Below are 18823 nucleotides of genomic sequence, written 5' to 3' on the forward strand. Positions count from 1 at the left end.
AGCCTCTGCACTTGCCCTGGATGCTGATTGGAGAGGGATTATTGATCCGTATTTGAAGAATACCTCCCCCTTTGCATAGTTACAAAAAAATAAAAAATAAAAATAAAACTAGAAAAAAAAAACACAAAAAAGTTCTTTATTGTGTGAATCAGGGTATGCGAGGTGCGTGTTTCCGCGGGGGGTTGGGGGACGCTGGACATCGTTTTTATGACTAAAATACACTTCACCAAGCAATGCTCGGTCTTCTGGGACCTTTATTTTAGTCAAGTAGCCATGCCTCGTGGAATCCAGCTTCAAAATTAATCTAACTACTGTCCATAGGGTCAAAACTTTATGTTCCCTAAAAGCTATGGTTGAAACATACCTTGTATAGACATTTTTCTCCTCCATTTTGACAATTATCTCTAGGCTCCCAAATTTTCATTTGTTGTATGATTTGTGATCGAACTTCATCACATGACTTGCCAAAACGCCTAAAAAAAAACAAAAAACTGTATGAGCTACCTGGCTTTGATATTCGTTTAGGTTATGTCACCTACCTGAAAACTTTTTGTTGGTGTTTCCTTCTTTGTTCTATTTTTGTTTTTAGCAGTGGTATTGAGAGATACACATACACTCGAGGGCTTCCAAAAAAATAAGTATAGAGGGGAGGGTTATGGAGGGTCTCCTGGGCAACGAAGACTGTTTGAAAATAAACTATATTGCTATAAAAACATCAACATATCTGGAGCTTTTACACTTTCTGCAAAATTTAGGACTCCTAGGAGAAATGGTGAAAGGGTGAAGTTCTACCTTCCCACTGGGTGTCCCTGCGAATATATCATCTAAAATCTGTGTTTGTCAACGTTCAAAAAACTGTCAGCTAATAGACAAAATGCTCACTCTAAGTTTGAATATTTTCTTCTTTGTTCTATTATTCAGAACTTATTTATAACTCAAAGCGGGTGCCAGTCGATTGCTCTTTCAGAAGGTAATATTTTCCTAGTTTTATTGCTTGCTCAAACCTGGTTCTCCCTGAATCCATAGTTTGTACCAAAGATTCAGTGTTAAACGCCGCTAAGTCAAAAATAATACCAAAAACATTAGTTCTCAAGGTTTAGCTGCTGTCACATAACCACAAAGTTGCTAATAATTACAGTTAAAGCCACTGTTATTGGAGATAGTCCTAATTTAAAATAATTTAACACGTCTTTAGTGCTGTGATGCAGCGCTGCAAATTGCATGGTGATGCAGAACATCATCGCGGGAGGATCCTCTATTGGAGGACAACTGCGGCAGGGCGTAAGTTCCAGATCTATGGACAGCAGCCTCTGCAAAGGGCTGCCTCGACCCTTTCGGGGTACCTGCAAGACTGGGGGCATTGCGCTCAACTCTATTCCCACTTGAGGAGTGGCGCCCCTCGAGGAAATTATAGCCTAGTAAACGGCACAGCATTCGCACGGGATTCTGATTAATGGACAATTCTTCTGGGGATCGGTATGTTTTGACGGGCGTTTTCGGGCTGAAAAACCTCTTCCTAGCTAATTTATCTACTATGGGCTGCCTCCCCGTAATACCATAATATTTGTAGGCATAAATATAATGGGTTATAGCTAATAGACTTTGAGAATTTTTGTAAAGGATTTTAACCTTTGTTGATAAAAGAGCATCAAGTGCTGAAAGCCGCGTTGCGACCAAGAAGACTCCAAAACTAAACACAACCCCAATTCACGATGAAGGTCCCGGGGACTTCTTTCCGGTTCCAAGCCGGCTTAAGCACTTAGGTGTAGACTTGAGAAGATATGTGATCCCCGTCCCACACTGGTATCCGGGATCATTGCTTTTCCTGAAGCCAAAATAATTTCAATGATTAAAAAAATATGAAAATTGGAACTTGGAATGTTACGACGTTAAAAAATGACTATCGCATCTTATTAGAGATAGAAACGAGGCCACAATTAGTGATAGGGAAAAATTTAAAAAGAGACGGGTAGAACATTTTGAGAATTTGCTAAACCGAGATAGAGCTGCAGGAAAAAGTTTGTGATACCTTGGGTGTGAAGGAAGATTTGTTTCGTGAGGAAGAATTACCGACAGTACTAAAAGGATTAGAAAATAATAAGGCTCCAGGTGCTGATAGTGTGGTAAATGAGTTTCTTAAATGTGGTGGCTCTGAGGTTAGAAATAAGTTACTGAAGTTTATGAATATGATTTTTGAAAAAGGGAAGTACCTAACGACTTTAGGAAAACCTTAATTAAGCCACTTTATAAGAAAGGTGATAAGAGTGAGTGTGATAATTATTGAGGAATTAGTCTGGTCTCTATAGGTAGCCAATTACTAAGTAGTATGATACTTTTTAGACTGAGAGATGCCGTAGACAAAGTTTTAAGGGAATAACAGTGGGATTTTAGAACTTATAGAGAATGCGTAGATCAGATTTTTACTTTTAGGTTAGTATTAGATAAATACTTTAGCTGTCGAACACCTTTGGTACTCAGTTCTATAGATTATGGGCAAGCGATCGATTCTGTTGATAAAAGGGCTTTAGCAATGGTTTTATCTTTGTATGGTATACCAGACTAATACATTAAAGTAATTAGTGCTATGTACGAGAATAAAACTGCTGCGGTTAAGGTAGAAAATAAGGCTGGCAGCTGGTTTTGTATTAAATCAGGAGTTAAGCAGGCTGCAGGTTCGTATTACAAGCTGCAGTGATGACAGTGGTCAAATATGGCTCTGAAGCACGGGCGCTCCGAAAAGCGGATAAGAGTTGCTAGATGTTTTCCAGAGAAATTGCTTACGGATTGTTCTGGGTACCCGGCTGACTAACCGTATTTTAAACAGTAGGTTGTACGAAAAATGTGGTTCAATACCGCTTTCTAGGGCTACAATGAAAGAAAGGTTGAGGTGGCTAGGGCACGTCGTGCAGATAAAAGGATGACTAATTGCCGAAGATTGTCCTTTTCGGCCAACCGTCTAGGGCTAAACCCTCGCGTGACTGAACCATCGTGAACTACTGAACTCAGTTTTTCAGTATTCTAAAAATATGAGGCAATATTATTGGGTAAAACACAAGTTGGAATTTTTACATGTTCGACCTTGTTGGAATTGTTTGTTTCTTAAAGTCATGATATAAACGACTGTCAAGATCATTCATAAGAAAAACTTTGTTTTATTTTTGCAAAAAAGAAGATCCAATGTCACAAACCATTAAAACTGATCTTTTCCCCTTTTTTTTAGATGAATCAGACCGTTCTTGAAGTTAAGAAAGAAAGAAATGCGTTTAAAATATTTGACCTTTGTCAATACAGATAAAAAATTTTGATCAGGTGTCTTTGAGGAGATTGCAGCTAAAAAGGATATGGGAGGGGGATTGGGGTACTTGTCAATTAGCTGAAACTCACGCGATATATTGTAGCCTATAAGGAATATGCTTAAGAAACTAGTCAAACGCGTTTCTTTCAATAGAGAATTGGATTGCAAACGGTCGTTTGTCATTGCGTTTATAATATTTAATATATGCTATGCTTTACCGCCCACTCCCCTAATGTGCAAATATATAGCCCAAAGTTGTTTCTAAACTATTATATTTTTATCATATTTTGTTTTATTTCATTAGCATTAACCAAACTTGACTCCTTGCGTGGGTTCCAGCTAATTGACAAGTACCGGGACTGGTTGCACTCCAGCCTTTTTTTTCAACATTTCTTGAAAATACCCTGAAAGGTCAAATTGCACACCCTAAGCTGTTCTCGACACATTGCATATAAGTAATCTTGTAATACAGGATGTTCAAAACTTCCTCCCATTTAGTTGGAGATACTCCTAAATATTTTCCGAGAAGTAGAACGACTGATACCCCTGTCAGTTTCAGATATTGCATGTTTATCCTTTTCAAAGTCGATAAAGGAAAAAATGTCTTTTGTTTGTGTTTGGCATTCTTCTTGACATTTTACTAAGGTTTCACCTTCTTGCACCAGGGGTTATGGGTTGTGAACCATGGAGGCATAGTTATTTTATCTGTTATTAATATAATGGTCACCTCAAAATTATCCATCGGATGTATTTGGGGAAAAAAGAGGCTGGGGTTGAAGCAGTTCGGTCACTTTAAACTCTTAAAAAGTGCACTGGAACTTTTGATTTCCAATCGAATGAGCACCCCCCCCCCCCGCCCCAAGTTCATACAAAAATCATTTCCATAAGAACCTTATTTGTTAACTTTGAGTAACTAGCTTAACTTACTGCCCTCACTCCAGAAGCTGTTGGTGGGGTTGTTAACCTCAGAGGCATGGCTATTTGAACCTATGGCGCTCAAGACCGAGAGGCTGATTGTCCTCTGTTTACTTTTGATTTTTCAAAATTGAACTTGAAATTTCAATTTCCAATCGAATGAGCCTTCTCCAAACTTTGTACGACCATCTCTTCTCCAAAATCCTTAAATTTTAACAATGGGTAACTTGCAATAACCTACAGCCCTTGCCCCGAGGACTGTGGGGTTTTTTTGTGAATCACGTTTATTAGTCACGTTCTATTGTTCGATTGGAAATTGTTTTTCCACAGTTGAAAAAAGTTTGAAAGAACAGTAAAATAGCCTAAGTCTGAGAATCAAAATTAGAATATTGGAAACTACGGTGATGACATGGGTCAAGCATGGTTCTGAAGCGTGGGCGCTCCAAAAAACAGAGGAAGATTTGCTAGATGTTTTCCAGAGAAATTGCCAATAGATTATTTTGGGTACCCGAATGACTGACCGTATCATAAACAGTAAGTTCTGCAGATGAAGTATAACATAATACCAAAAGATTGTCCTTTTCGGTCAACCATCTAGGGCCACACGAAAAGCAGGTCGTCCCTGAATGGGGTGAGAGGATGCCATAAGGAAAAATTTAAGGTAAACAGGATCTTCGTGGGAGGGTGCAATGAGGGAGACTCTTAAAAAGATTGGGATGGGAAGGAACCTCCGTAGCTGTGCTGGCCTCAGACGGCTTGGCACCGCAGTGAGTTGTTAGTAGTAGTAGTATACAGCATAAAATTGTTAGAATTGTCGCATCCATATTGTATAATAAATGCTTACAGAGGTTTTTGTTATCTCTGTAAGTTCTTATTATCTTATTTTTCTGCAGTCCTACGGCTAAGAGTAATGTTTCAATGAAGAAGAAAATATTGCCTTCGTTTGGTGGCCGAGATTCAGCTTCATCCTTCAACCGAACCATTTTTTTTTTAATTTATCCTGAAATTTTGTTAGATTTAAAAATGCGTCGAAACTTGTTTAGCCTACCCTGGTCTTCCAATTGGACCGTCCCTAAAGCGAACCCGTTTTTTGCTGAGTTTCTACCTTGAACAGAAGTGTTGCGCGTCTTATGCCTCAGTTTTCCGAAATAACAACCACTTCAACTGAATAATCCTTGTTAACCTGTACAATTCAACAGCACTACTACATTTCCTATACACAACACCATTTTGAAAGATTTTCAATGAGATACATAAACGTAAACTCCGTTCAAAATATTTCAAATTTACAAATTATTACTTACCCCCTTGGACCCGAAATTCAACATAAATCCGCAAATATAAAATAGCCGATCTTGAGATAGCTCTCCCAAAACTCATTTTTAAACACAAACGCAAAATCAATTTTCATCCATGGCATCCCCTTCATGATGTTTAAAGTTGTATCTGTGAGACAGTGGTTCAGTGATTAACAGGTAATCTTTATTTATCATTTTGATAAACGTTCTGATGTTTTTAATCCCCTTTTTTGTCTTTTTCTCTATTTTGTACTCCACATCTGCGTAATTTTTGTATTATTTGACGGGTAAAATAAATAGATACATCAGAAACCTGCAAATGGGAATAAATTTCCCCAATTTTTAAGCAAATTTATGCCATTCTCTGAGAAAAGATACAATATCTTAATTCTGACTGGGTAAATCTAAAACTAATTAATACAATAATATAATTATCTTTTTTGTTGGTGCTAGTTACAGTTGAAGGCATGTCACGGGGCATTAATTGGGCGGAGGAGTGTCCTTCTTCAAGAGTTTTGCAGCTCCCTTGATTCTGAAAAATAACTTTGTTTTTTTTTATATTCATTGAAAAATGACTTTCTTGGTGTTTTCATTGAAAAATAAGAAAAAAAAAATCGTGCCCCTACCAGATTCTGACGAACACGTTTTTGACCCCCCCCCCCCTTATTTCTTCGAATTGACGCAACTGGCTTGTCACAAAATTGCATGTTTCAGAGAGAACATAAAATTCATATTTTTCAACTTTGAAGAGAAACACTACCCCTTATGCAAGTATACTTGTAGTTAGAAGTATCGTTCATTTCACCCCACATTTGAACAACATAAAATACATGAATACGATTGAACAATTCAACAAATATTGTGGCAAAATATCATGAACAAATTTCCTAAAGGTGGCGAAATTTAACAAAAAAAAATGTTACAATGGATAGTTAATTCCACATACGGGATTTAAAGATTAAAATTCTAGTGCTTATCTAAACATATTCATAAACATTTAAGGAAAATTTTGACTTAACTGAAACGAAAATTCTTTGATCCCTCCGTTGTGCTTACACCTTTACTTATCATGTAGAATAATAATGCTCAACTTACTAAATATACCCCAAATTTTTTTATTATTCTAGAAATGCTTCGCAAAGAATTTGTATCTACATTTTCAAACAGCAATAGAGGTCATTTAGGTCAGGATGTTATCCAAAAGCGTAGGCAGGGGCTTGAATTTTCAAAAGACAGTGATTCTTTTTCTTGCTCACAGGAAAAAAAATGAGAACTATAGTTCTAAAATCAAAAACCAACTTTTCACTTATCATTGAAAAAATGATGAGATTTCGGTCCTTGTCGGTAACTGGTCGTTAAAAAGAGTTCAAAACTCTTTTCAATTTACATCCTCCGGCAAGGCCGTATCCAGATTGGCCTTACCGGGTTTGCCGCACCCCCGACCAAAAAAAAAATTTCGCTTCGTAATATCGTAACAAAAATGCATATAAACATGTGTTTGATGCGTTTTTTTGAAGTTTTTTTGTTGCCCTCCTCCCAACAAGAATCTTGGATACGCCCTTGTCCTCTCGTATAGCTTATGCCATTTAATATAAATCCCTTTGAGCGTCTATATATGTGTTGTTTAGAAACGCTTACCAGTTGATCCTACAAGACGCATGAGCAGGGTACGGAAATATCTGCGCAGTAGTAACAGCAGCGACTACTATCAGAATAAAAACGCCTGTAAGGGTGGCCATAACTATTTTTGTCCTGTGATTTTCTGAAAAGGAATTATCATTATATACTTTCTTGCTTTGCCATAGAATAACAGGAGAGCGTTGCAGTAGCTGCGACATAGCAAAGAGCAAATAACAGCCCACAGTAACTAAAATTTCAAAACAAGTTTTTTAAAGAATCTGTCTAGTGAAAAACTGAAATTCGAAATTACGCGAAGAATTCTATATTTAGTCCCAAAGGAGCCTGAAACTCCTAAAAACATGACATCGGGTTAAAAACAATATAAATCATTCAAATTACGCGCTTCAAAAAAAACCTTTTGCTTGCAGTCTCTCACCTTGACCAACAAGGAAAATCGTATTTTTGAATTGGTAACACTGATTTGCAGGGGGGTCCTGAGGCTCATTTTATTGGGGGGGGGTCTTCGTAAATTTTACCGAATCGGTACCTGATTTATGCCGAATTTTCTGCAGAAATCAAGAATTTTGCAAATTTTCGGCCGATTTTGCAAAATTTCTGCCGAAATTTTCCCCTTCGGCGAAACTTTACCGAATGCCAAAAAGGTTGGGGGGGGGACACCCCATCCCAGCCCCCCTTGAGACGCTTCTGCTGATGTGTCATCTTTTTTTTTACAGAATAAAGACAGCTCATGCAAATGTCTATCCACTGATAGCCTTTTCTGAAGCGTATTTTACTTCATAGGAGATAAGGGGGACCAGCCAAGATTTGAACAAAAAAAAAATTAACTATCATTGGCCTAATGATTACAAACAAAATTATACAAACTAATAACTCAACTGAAGCCACATTTCTTAGCTAAAGATTTGACAGCTCTCCCCTTTCAGTGGTGACGGTGGTTTCCATTGGCAGCGCAATCGCGCAGCCTAAGTGAAGAACGATGTTGGCACAATTTATTATTTATTTTTTGTTTTCCATACCAGGGCACTTCGTATCGAAGAAACTTCAAAAAGGGCTCTTTCGATTGGAAATTGGAATGGCTAGTGCCATTTTTAATAGTCAAAACTGATTGGAAGGCAACTAACACCCCTTCCACGCCCATCACTTCCCCAAACACATCCAATCCAAATTTTGAGACAGCCCAGTTATGCCCAGGGGGCATATAAGATTTTTATAGAAAGCGTTGCCGCAGAAACTTCAAAAAATATTCGATTGTAAATTGAAAGGGCTAGTGCCCTTTTTAATAGTCGAAAGCTATTGGACGGCCAGTAACCCCCATCGCACGTCCACCTTTTCCCCAAACACATCCAGTCAAAATTTTGATATAGACCTTTTCTTCACGTAGTTTAATTTTAACTAAGTCTTTGAGGATGACAGCCCCCCCCCACAGCCCTCAGGGCAAGGGCGGTAAGTTATGCCCTGGGGGCATGCAAGGTTTTTATAGGAAGCGTTGTCGTAGAAATGGCTAGCACCCTTTTTAATAGTCGAAAATAATTGGAGGGCAACTTACACCCCTTCCATACCCACCACTTCCCCGAACACATCCAATCAAAATTTTGAGATAGCCATTTTGTTCAACGCAGTTGAAAGGTCTGGAAATCATATCGTTGAGCTGGACACTCCCCCCACAGTCTTAAGTGCAAGGGTTGTATGTACTGGGGGCATTTAAGATTTTTATAGAAAGCCTTGTCGTAAAAACTTGAAAAAGGACTCATTCGATTGGAAATTCAAAGGGCTAGTGCCCTTTTTAATAGTTGAAAGTAATTGGCATGGCAACTAACCCCCCTCTCATGCCCACCATTCTCACAAGAGGTTATCATTCGTTGTTCAAAGCGAAAGGACATGTGTGTGATTTGAAAACCTGCTACACAGTGACCTATTGAATGAAATTGGATATGATTTGTTGGACATAATTAACGAACTTGATATTGAATGGAATTGGATACAATTTTTTGAATATTTGGAATGATGAACCGATCATAAGGTGATTGCCAAGCTCACGTTGACCTACCTATTCAAAGTTAAGTGTAGTTTTTGCCTTTTTGATAATACATTTCAATGGTTCAGTTCACAAAGGATGCTGTTGTTCTAGCAAAATTCAGAAGGTATCCACCATGGCCATGCCGAGTGTTGGACATAATTAAGGCCAAGAACAATAAAATATCTTACGTTATATTTTGTTACGGAAGCCATGAAATCGTGACAACAACAGCCTCACAGCTTTCGATTTTTGTTAGCATTTCAAAGGAGGCTAAGAAGAAAAATGAATTAGGCGTTGCGAACGCTTTTGCGGAATTAGCTGATTTTCCTCATAAGCACCTTGAGATTAGCGGTTCGAGTATACCATATACATTGCTCAATTCAGTAGACGCTGTTTTATTGGACTTGGACACACTTAAATCCAATATCTGGAATGATATTGAAAAAGAAGTTTGTAAGAAATTTGGAATATCAAATAGTGCGGATATGGTTGACTCTATCGTTTCTCATATTCTCGACTCTATACTCGTTCAGTATTCGAATAAGTTTGATGAGATTGAAAACAAACTACGGGCTCTCCAAAACGCGAACCTAGCCCTGGAAAATAGGGTTGAACAGCTTGAAACTCGTCTTGATGATATAGAGCAGGAAAAACGACAGAATCAGCTCGTATTTCATGGTGTTGACCATAGTGGGGGTCTTCCCATCTCTGAGTGTGTATTGAATGTGATTACAGATAAAATGCAAATTTCTGATTTTTCTTCGACCGCAATAGTTTCTGTATTTAAATTTCGAGCAAATTATACTGATTCGGACACCATTGTAAATACAAAAAAGCGTCCTGGGCCTGTTTTGGTTGCGTTCAAGTCTGCTGAAATTGCAAGAAAAGTGTTTGCATCTAAGTCAAAGCTTGCTCGGTCGGGAATTTTTGTCACCGAGTACCTAACATCAAACAAGAAGTAGATTCTTGACTTGGCTAAGAGTAAGCTTGGAAACAGAAATGTTTGGTTAAATAATGGGACGAATTTTGGAAAAAACTCAGTGGGAGAGATCAGTAAAATTTGAGCTTTGGCTGAAGTGGTTTGTTTGCCGAATCCGACCATATAATTTTGTGTTGTGTAAATTGTGTTGTGGAATTACTTGTATGCTTGTTTTCCCTTTTGTATTTTATAGCCAAAGTTTCAGTTCCTTTCACGTTTTTTTTCTTTTCTTCTCTCTTTCTTTTTCCTTCTTCTTTCTGCCCATCAATATGTTTTTTTTGTCGTAAAGGTAGTCACCCTTTTCAATGAGTGTGAATATATATGATGACCGTTTGAACGAATTTGAACAAAACCGGTTTATTCTTGGAAGCCAAGCTCGTGACACACTTGCGAGGGATGATGAATGCATCAATAATTTTTCGTTGAATTGCCACCCAAGTAATTATGTGAATCCGAATAATCTTTATGAGTATTCAAATCCTGCGAGTGCAGAGAGAGCGATCGTTTTCTGGAATTGTCAAGGTCTAAGAACGGCATATTCTTCTTTATGTGAGATTTTAAGTTCACTAGATAAGAAACCGTGTATTTAGGCCTTTTGTGAGACATTTGTTTCTAGCAAGTCACTGCCATGGGATTTTTCTTTTCCAGGATATGTTTGCGAGCGAAAAGAACAGATAACCATGGAGTGGGGTGGTCTAGGCCTTTTCATTAATGAAGGTACCCAATATTGGGTTAGGGATGACCTTTCCCTGTGGCTTGAAGGTAGGATCGAAACACTTTTCATTGAAATAAAAATGAAGAAGAAAGGAACTTGATTTTGGGACTGACTTACAAAAATCCGTCATGTGACATTAGTTTTTTTCTTGAAGAATTTGAACTATTGTTAGATAAAATTAATAATGAAAATAAAAACAAATTTATGATGGGAGATTTTAATATACAGTAGATTTACTAAAAAGAGCGAATATCTCAGATTTTGTTAATATGATGGTGTCACATGATAGTTTTCCTCTTGTGACTATTCCAACTCGGATTCGCATCTCTCGGCATCTTTAATTGATAATTTTTTCGTTAATGGTGGATTGCTTGAAAGATCCCAAGCAGATGTGGTTGTGTCCGACGGCTCGGATCACCTTCTTTTAATAAGTAAAATAAAGCTGAATCAGTCAAAGGAAAATAAACGAAGTGAAAGGGCTTCGTTTTACCGTGAAATGAATAATAAAAACCTTAAGAGTTTTGCAAATATGATGGATAAAACAAATTTCTCGCTTGTAATAGAGGAAAAGTGTCCAAATACTGCATATGACCTATTCAGTGAGATAGTGACGAATGTAATGTAATGAATGAAACATGTCCCTTGCGAAGAATAAACCCTAATAGAAATTTTCTTAAGAAACCATGGATAACAAGCTATTCTAGTTTCAATAAAGCAGAAAAACAAACTTTATGTGAATTATTTAAAGGATCATTCAGATGATAATTTTATAAAATTCAAAAGATTTCGGAATATTTTAAATTCAGTAAAACGGAATGCTCAGAAACTTTATTTCCAAAAAGAATTTCATGAAAATCAAGGGAATATGAAAAATACATGGAAAACAATAAATAAACTTTTGGGTAAATTTCATAGTAAGGAGGAGGTGAGAGTCATGGAGACAACAGAAGGTCGTCTTACTGATTCTCAAGACATATTTGAATTTATGTGTGGTTATTTTGCAAATGACGGAAAAAGACTTTGCGATCAAGCGCGGGCTAAACTACGCACATCTGCGAGTTTTGGATCTGTCGTTGAAAGACAGCCTGCAAGTCAGAATTTCTTTGAGTTTGCACGATGTTTGGAACGTGAAGTCGCACGATTCTTGGCCACGATGAAGTCGAGCTCAAGCGGGATGGATGCGTTTTCCTTGAAACTCAAAAAAGCCGCAAAAACGAGTGTCTTACCTGTCTTGACGCACCTCATCAACCTTTCTCTAGATCTTGGAGTCTTCCCGGAAGCACTAAAGATTGCAAGAGTGGTTCCTCTTCATAAAGGAGGGAAAAAAGAATATCTATTCTCCCATTTTTCTCTAAGCTATATGAGAAAGTGGTACATGCCCAGTTAAGTTATAGCAGTTCTGAAATTGGTTGATTGGATTAGTGATGCATTTGAAGCTGGTCTCATACCCGCAGCTGTGTTTTTGGATATGAAAAAAGTGTTCGATATGGTTGAACACTCAGAGCTTATTCAAGCTCTTGACTCGATTGGGGTAAAGGGTTTAAGTCTGGAGTGGTTTTCCTCGTATCTACACAATCGGTATCAGATAGTTCAGAATGGGTCATTTTTATCTTCAAAAAAGAAAATAGAGTGCGGGGTCCCACAAGGGTCAATCCTAGGACCTCTACTTTTCATTATTTTCATTGATCGAGTGAAACACTATCTGTCAGAGGCTGGTGTCATCCTGTTTGCAGATGACACTTTGCTCTTTCAGGCAGCGCCTTCACTTGATGTTTTATATAATAAAATTCATAATGCAGTTTCTGAATTTCTAACTTTTTCTCAGCAAAATAGTAGACAGTTTTTCAAAAATAGACAGATCCTTCCTTGGTATATTGTACAAATGCTAAAAGAAAAGGGTGATAGGTGGCGTGATCATTTAAGATTTAAAACCTTAGATTCTTGGTTAAATTATAAAAGAGCTAGAAATAGAGCAACTAAATTCCTTTGTTTAAATCGTCAAGAGGTGGAGACAAATGTTATAGCATCAGTCCAAAGTTGCCCAAAAAGATTTTGGAGATATGTGAGAAGGGACCAAGTTTCACAATCCCCATCATCCACTTCCTTTATAGATCCCGAAACTTTTTACATATAGATGATGATCTTGTAAAATCACAACTTTTCAACAAGGTATTTGGTTCAGTTTTTACTCAAAGACACACCAAAACACACACTCAGTTTACTCCTCCAGATTTAACAAAAGAATTTGATGATTCAGAGTTTACAGTCCAACAGGTTTATCAGACACTCTGAAATGTTGATCCATGAAAGGCACCAGATATTGACGGATTTTCCAATGTGATGTTATGTGAACTTGCATCAGTGCTTGCTGGACCACCCACATATCTCTTTAATCTTTGTCTCTCATCTGGTAAATGTCCTTCAGCTTGGAAAAGAACTATCATTAGGCCATTGTACAAGAATGGTTCAAAGTCCCATTTCAATAATTACAGACCAATTTCAAATACATCAATCTTTTGCAGTATAATGAAGAAAATTGTGGTGAGATGAATCCAAGCACATTTTGAGGAAAACAACTTATGGCATTCTGCTCAGCATGGTTTCCATTAACGACGATCTTGTAACACGCAACTTCTTGAGGTGATTAGTGATTTTCAATTGATGGCTGATAATGGTATTTTGTTTGATTGTATTTATATTGACTTTTCCACAGCATTTGATAAAATTTCTATCCCACTTCTGAAAAACAATTGTCAACTATATGGTAATGGCCCGCAAATTATAGGATGGATAGCGAATTATTCCTACAAATATAAACCAAGTAGTTTTTGTAGACGATGCTCTTTCATCACTTATGTCTGTCATAGTTGCAGTTCCAGAATGCAGCTGTCTTAAGCCTGTACCCTTCAGCCTTTTTGTTAATGATTTGCCAGGCATTGTTAGGAATTCGAGCATAAAAATGTTTGCAGATGATGTAAAAATCTACAGGCCAGTCATGAGTGAACATGAGATTTCTTTACTTCAAGAGGATTTGGTTGCTCTTGGCCAGTGGTGTACTGCAAACTCTATGTTCATTAATGAAACCATGTGCGATGCTGTGCATTATTTGCGTAGACTCCCTCAATATTACCATTACTTTGTTGTTGGTAAATTAATTTCAAGTTCAGAATATGTTTTTGACCTTGGTATTTGTTTTGATTCAAGTCTCAAATTTAATAAACATTCATCAGACATAACCCATACGGCAAATTACCAATTACTATGTCTAAGATATAATTGTTCCAAGTTTAATCTCTATTCACTGATCACACTCTATGTATCCAATGTACGTCCAGTACTGGAGTATTGCTCTTCAGTATGGTATCCCCTTAATAAGAGAGATAGAGAGAGGGTTGAGAGAGTGCAACGTTGGATCACCAAACTCATACCATACCTGAGTCATCTACCTTACCACCAGAAAATGGAAAGACTACAGTTGTCTTCTCTCGACTTCTGACGTAACAGAACCGACCTAATAAACACATTCCACATTCTTAGGAATGTTGATAATATCACCCCAACTCACTTCTTCAGTTTAACAGGATACAGTAGTACCTATCAACACCAACACAAAATTTACCCACCATGTTCACAGAAAAGATTAGGCCAAAACTCTTTGTCTAGCCAAGTGTGGACGACTTGGAATTCACTTCCATCAGAAATACTTGCAAGTACCTCGGTCCAGTTTTTCGAAAATAGTTTAGCCTCTAGATATTTCCATACTAGGTCCTATCACAATCCATTTTGAAATTATTTTTACTTCTGTATAACCTGATTTGCGAAAGCGTAACAATTATTTTGTAAGTTTACTTTTTTGTAGGTTTCAATTATTAACAGATATGTTTCAGTTAAGTTGGTATGTTATTGTATGTTTCAGTAATATTGTTTTTCCAATGTTTTTCAGTTACTGTATGTTTTTGTTAAGTCATTGACATTGTTATAGACTTTTTTATAATTATTTTGTGCGACAAACTTGTTAAAGCTTACCGTATCTTGGTATTAATAAATAAATAATAAAATAATAAAATATGTTAACCCTAAACTTTTCTTAAAATTTCAAGAAAATGTGATAAAGAGAATAGCAACAACGAAGTATTTGGGGTTTTTTATTGATGAAAACTTGTCATGGAAAAATCATTCAAGTGCAATACCTGAAAAATTAAGCAGAGGCATTGGGGTGATGCAAAGAATTAAAAATCTAGTCCCAAGAAAGATCCCGAAAATGATTTATTTTTCTATATTTGACCCATATATTAGCTACGTATGCTCTATATGGGCAAGTAATTTTGTAACATTGTTTCAAAAGAGTACAAAAACTTCAGAACAGAGCTGTGAAATTATTATCTGAATTTGATGATTCTGATGAGGTTCCTGCTCATGAGCATTTTAAAAAGAATAAGTTAATAGATGTATCCCAAATTCGAGATTACCAAGTCACGATTTTCTCGTATAAATATTTGAATCAGCTGCTCACCCCTGCTTTTGAAAACCTTTTTACTTTTAATAGAGACCGTCATGATCATAATACAAGAAAAGCTGATAACTTAACTCATAAGTTTAGGAGCACCACTCGGGCATCTTTTGTGATTCGCCATTATGGTCCCCATGTTTGGAATATATTGCCCAACTGTGTGAAAAATCTGCCTAGTCTTCCGGCTTTCAAGTCACGGGCAAAGAAGTTTCTTTTATCTTGTGAGTGAATTTGGTGTCAAGCCCACTCCAGGTTGTAATTCTATTTAAGGTATTTCCCCGATTTACTTTGCTGTTTTTCTGGGTTTTTTTCTATGTACTTCTTATCTTTTCCTCTTTCTCTTTTTTCCTTTATTCCTTCATCAGTTGAGTTTCTTGTGTGTTGAGTAGCAAGGTATGAACGTTGTTTTAATTAGCTGAGAGTGATAACCTCGCTTGCCCTTCCAAGCTTATTGCCTGTCTTGGCAGGCTAAGGGCGAATAGTGTCTGTTTTCTTTTTTAATAAATGTATATCTCATATCTCATCTCATAGAGGAATGCCCAATAGGGCTTAGATACTAGTTAGAGATATTTCACAAACTGGATATTAGGTTGAAGGACATAGTTAGGGAAGGTAATACCCAACAACTGATAAAATATATGATAAGGAAGGGGAAACTAATAATAGTCCAGTCCACTCCTCCACTAATTATATTTTTTTTTTTCTGTGTCTGCATGTGTGATGGCAACAAGCTGCTGTGGCCTGAGTCTCAACTCAGTTTGGTGAGTCCACCTTGTAATAGTAACAATAATACATAAATATAGCCAAATATAATCCTACAGTTGCATTTTTTCTGTAAAATGGTTGAATTTGCAGCTTTGGTATTACTGTATTGGTAGTCTTAACTAAATGTGCAGTGTAATCCAAAACTTGTACTCAGCATTATGAGCTGGTTATTAGTTTCTCCAAAAATCTTGTCAAAATTAAGACAAGTCTGCATAATTCAAGCATCCACAAAAACAAGTCAGTTTTATTTAGTATATCTATACCTTTTTTTTTTAATTAATTACAATTATTAAAAACATGTAAAAACTTTTTTTACAAAAAGTAAAAACATTCATATTAAAATATATAAATGTTTTTACTTTTATAACTTTAATAAATCAAATAATATTAACATTTTGATTACTAAATATCAGTATTTGTATATTAAACTGACAATGCACATTCATTTGCATTTTTTTCAGTAAAGTGCAAATTATATTCTGGCCTTGGGAAGGCATAGGGGTTTTGAGCCCAACTTGTGTTAATTTCTGCTCGTTTTGAGTTTGACTTGGTTATTTATTGTAATTTCTGTTCGTTTTGGGTTTCATTTATTTATCAATGCTGATTTGTGGTAGTTTCACCCTTGGTAGATTATTTGATTTTATTTTTTCTCATTTTTTGTTTAATGGAGTTCTTTACTTTTCTTTGAAAAACTTATTTTGTGGAAAAAGTTTTTTTAATTAATTTCTGTTCGTTTTATATTGACATAGTCTTTTCAGAGTAAAAGAAAATAATACTTTAAATCTTTTCGTTTGTTTTAAGAATTTATAGTTTGGCCTGCTATTTATATGCTGGAGAAAAATTTTCAGCAATTTTTAACAACATACACCCTCTTAGAATCTGGACACAAATAGTACTGTTTGATTTGGTTTCATAGCTCCTCTAGTTGACCTGAAATGGAAAACTTGTTACCATTTGCAAAAAAATCTGTTTACTGTCTTTGATAGCTTGGATACACTTACGCCATTTTGATTTGGATAAATTTTAAGAGCAGAAGCAGCCCCGAAAGTCGTTCTTGGGATACTGTTGAAATACCTTATTGGGAATTAGCATTAACACAGTGCATTTTGATTTAATCTTATGGAAACATTTAGTTTTTAAACATGAAGTCAAATGGGAAGGTGGGCGTAGGAGGGGGATTAGTTTCCCTCCAATCACTTTCAACTATTAAAAAGGGCATCAGCCCTTTCTATGTTCAATCGAATGAGCCCTTTTCGAAGTTCCTGCGAAAAATCCTTTGATACAAAGTGCCCTGGTCTAAACAACAACAACAACATAAAAATAATACATTGTACCCACATCGATCTTTACTATAAAAATGTCAAGGCCTTCCAATCACTTTCGACTATTAAAAAAGGCACTAGGCCTTTCGATTTCCAATCAAATGAGCCCTTTTTGAGTTTCTACGAAAACACTTCCTATAAACACCATATATACCCCCAGGGCATAAATTACAACTCTTACCCTAAGGGCTGTGAGGGTGGTTGTCATCCTCTAAGACCTAATTTCCAGAACTTTCAACTATGTTAAACAAAATGGCTATCTCAAAATTTTGATTGGATATGTCTGGGAAAATGGTGGGCGTGAGAGGGGTGTTAGTCTTTCTCCAATCACTTTCAACTATTAAAAAAGGCACTAGCCTTTTCAATGTCCAATCAAAAGAGCCCTTTTGAAGTTTCTATGACAACACTTTTAATAAAAACCTTATATACCCCCAGGGGATAACTTACAACCATTGCCCTGAGGGCTGGAGGGTGTCATCCTCAAATACCTAATTTCCAGAACTTTCTACTACATTGAACAAAATGGCTATCTGAAAATTTTGATTGGATGTGTCTAGAGGAATGATGGGCGTGAGAAGGGGGTTAGTTACCCTCCAATCACTTTCAACTATTAAAAAAGGTACTAGCCCTCTCAATTTCCAGTTGAATGAGCCACTTTTGAAGTTTTTACAACAACTCAATCATTAATAACCTTATATTCCCCCAGGGCATAACTTACAACTCTTGCAGTTAGGGCTCTGATGGAGTTATCATCCTAAAAGACCTAATTTCCAGAACTTTCAACAACGTTGAACAAAATGGATATCTCAAAATTTTTATTGGATGTGTTTGGGGAAATGGTGGGCGTGGAGGGGGCTTAGTTGCCCTTCAATCACTTTTGAATATTAAAAAGGGCACTAGCCCTTTCAATTTTCAATTGAATGGGCCCTTTTTGATGTTTTTAAAACATCACTTTCTATAAAAACCTTAAATGCTCCCGGGCGTAGCTTACAACTCTTGCCCTGAGGGTTCTGGGGGGGGGATGAGTTGTCAGCCTTAAAGTCCTACTGTCCAAAACTTTCAACTGTGTTTATTAAAATGTCTATCTAAAAATTTTGATCGGATGTGTGTGGAGAATAAGTGGGTTAGAGAGATGGGCTAGTTGCCCTCAAATCACTTTTGACTATTAAAAAGGGCACTAGCGGTTTGAATTTCCAATTAAATGAGCCCTTTCTCGAGATTCTGTGACAAACCTTTCAATATAAACCTCATATAACCCAAGATCATAACTCACAACCCTTGGACTAGAAACTCTGGGGGGAGTTTTCTGAACAACTTTTTAATTTCATGAATTTTAGACTATGAGAAACAAAACTACTGTATAAAA

At 36.7% G+C, this 18823-nt stretch overlaps 1 protein-coding gene across 1 annotated transcript in view; it reads right to left on the reverse strand.

Moving 5' to 3' along the window:
- The window catches only part of LOC148954056 (uncharacterized), a 39292-nt gene that overhangs the window by 14529 nt on the left and 5940 nt on the right, over positions 1 to 18823 (reverse strand). Inside the window, exons 2-3 of the mRNA XM_089085774.1 lie at positions 7147 to 7270; positions 365 to 473 (exon numbers count right to left, since the gene is read on the reverse strand). Of these exons, the coding sequence (XP_088941900.1) occupies positions 365 to 473; positions 7147 to 7270 (233 nt within the window). The remainder of the gene's footprint in view (positions 1 to 364; positions 474 to 7146; positions 7271 to 18823) is intronic.

This window comes from Artemia sp. Qi Xiang Cuo, chromosome 3 (assembly GCF_049724085.1).
Source record: "Artemia sp. Qi Xiang Cuo chromosome 3, ASM4972408v1, whole genome shotgun sequence".
NCBI classification, from domain to species: Eukaryota; Metazoa; Arthropoda; class Branchiopoda; order Anostraca; family Artemiidae; genus Artemia; species Artemia sp. Qi Xiang Cuo.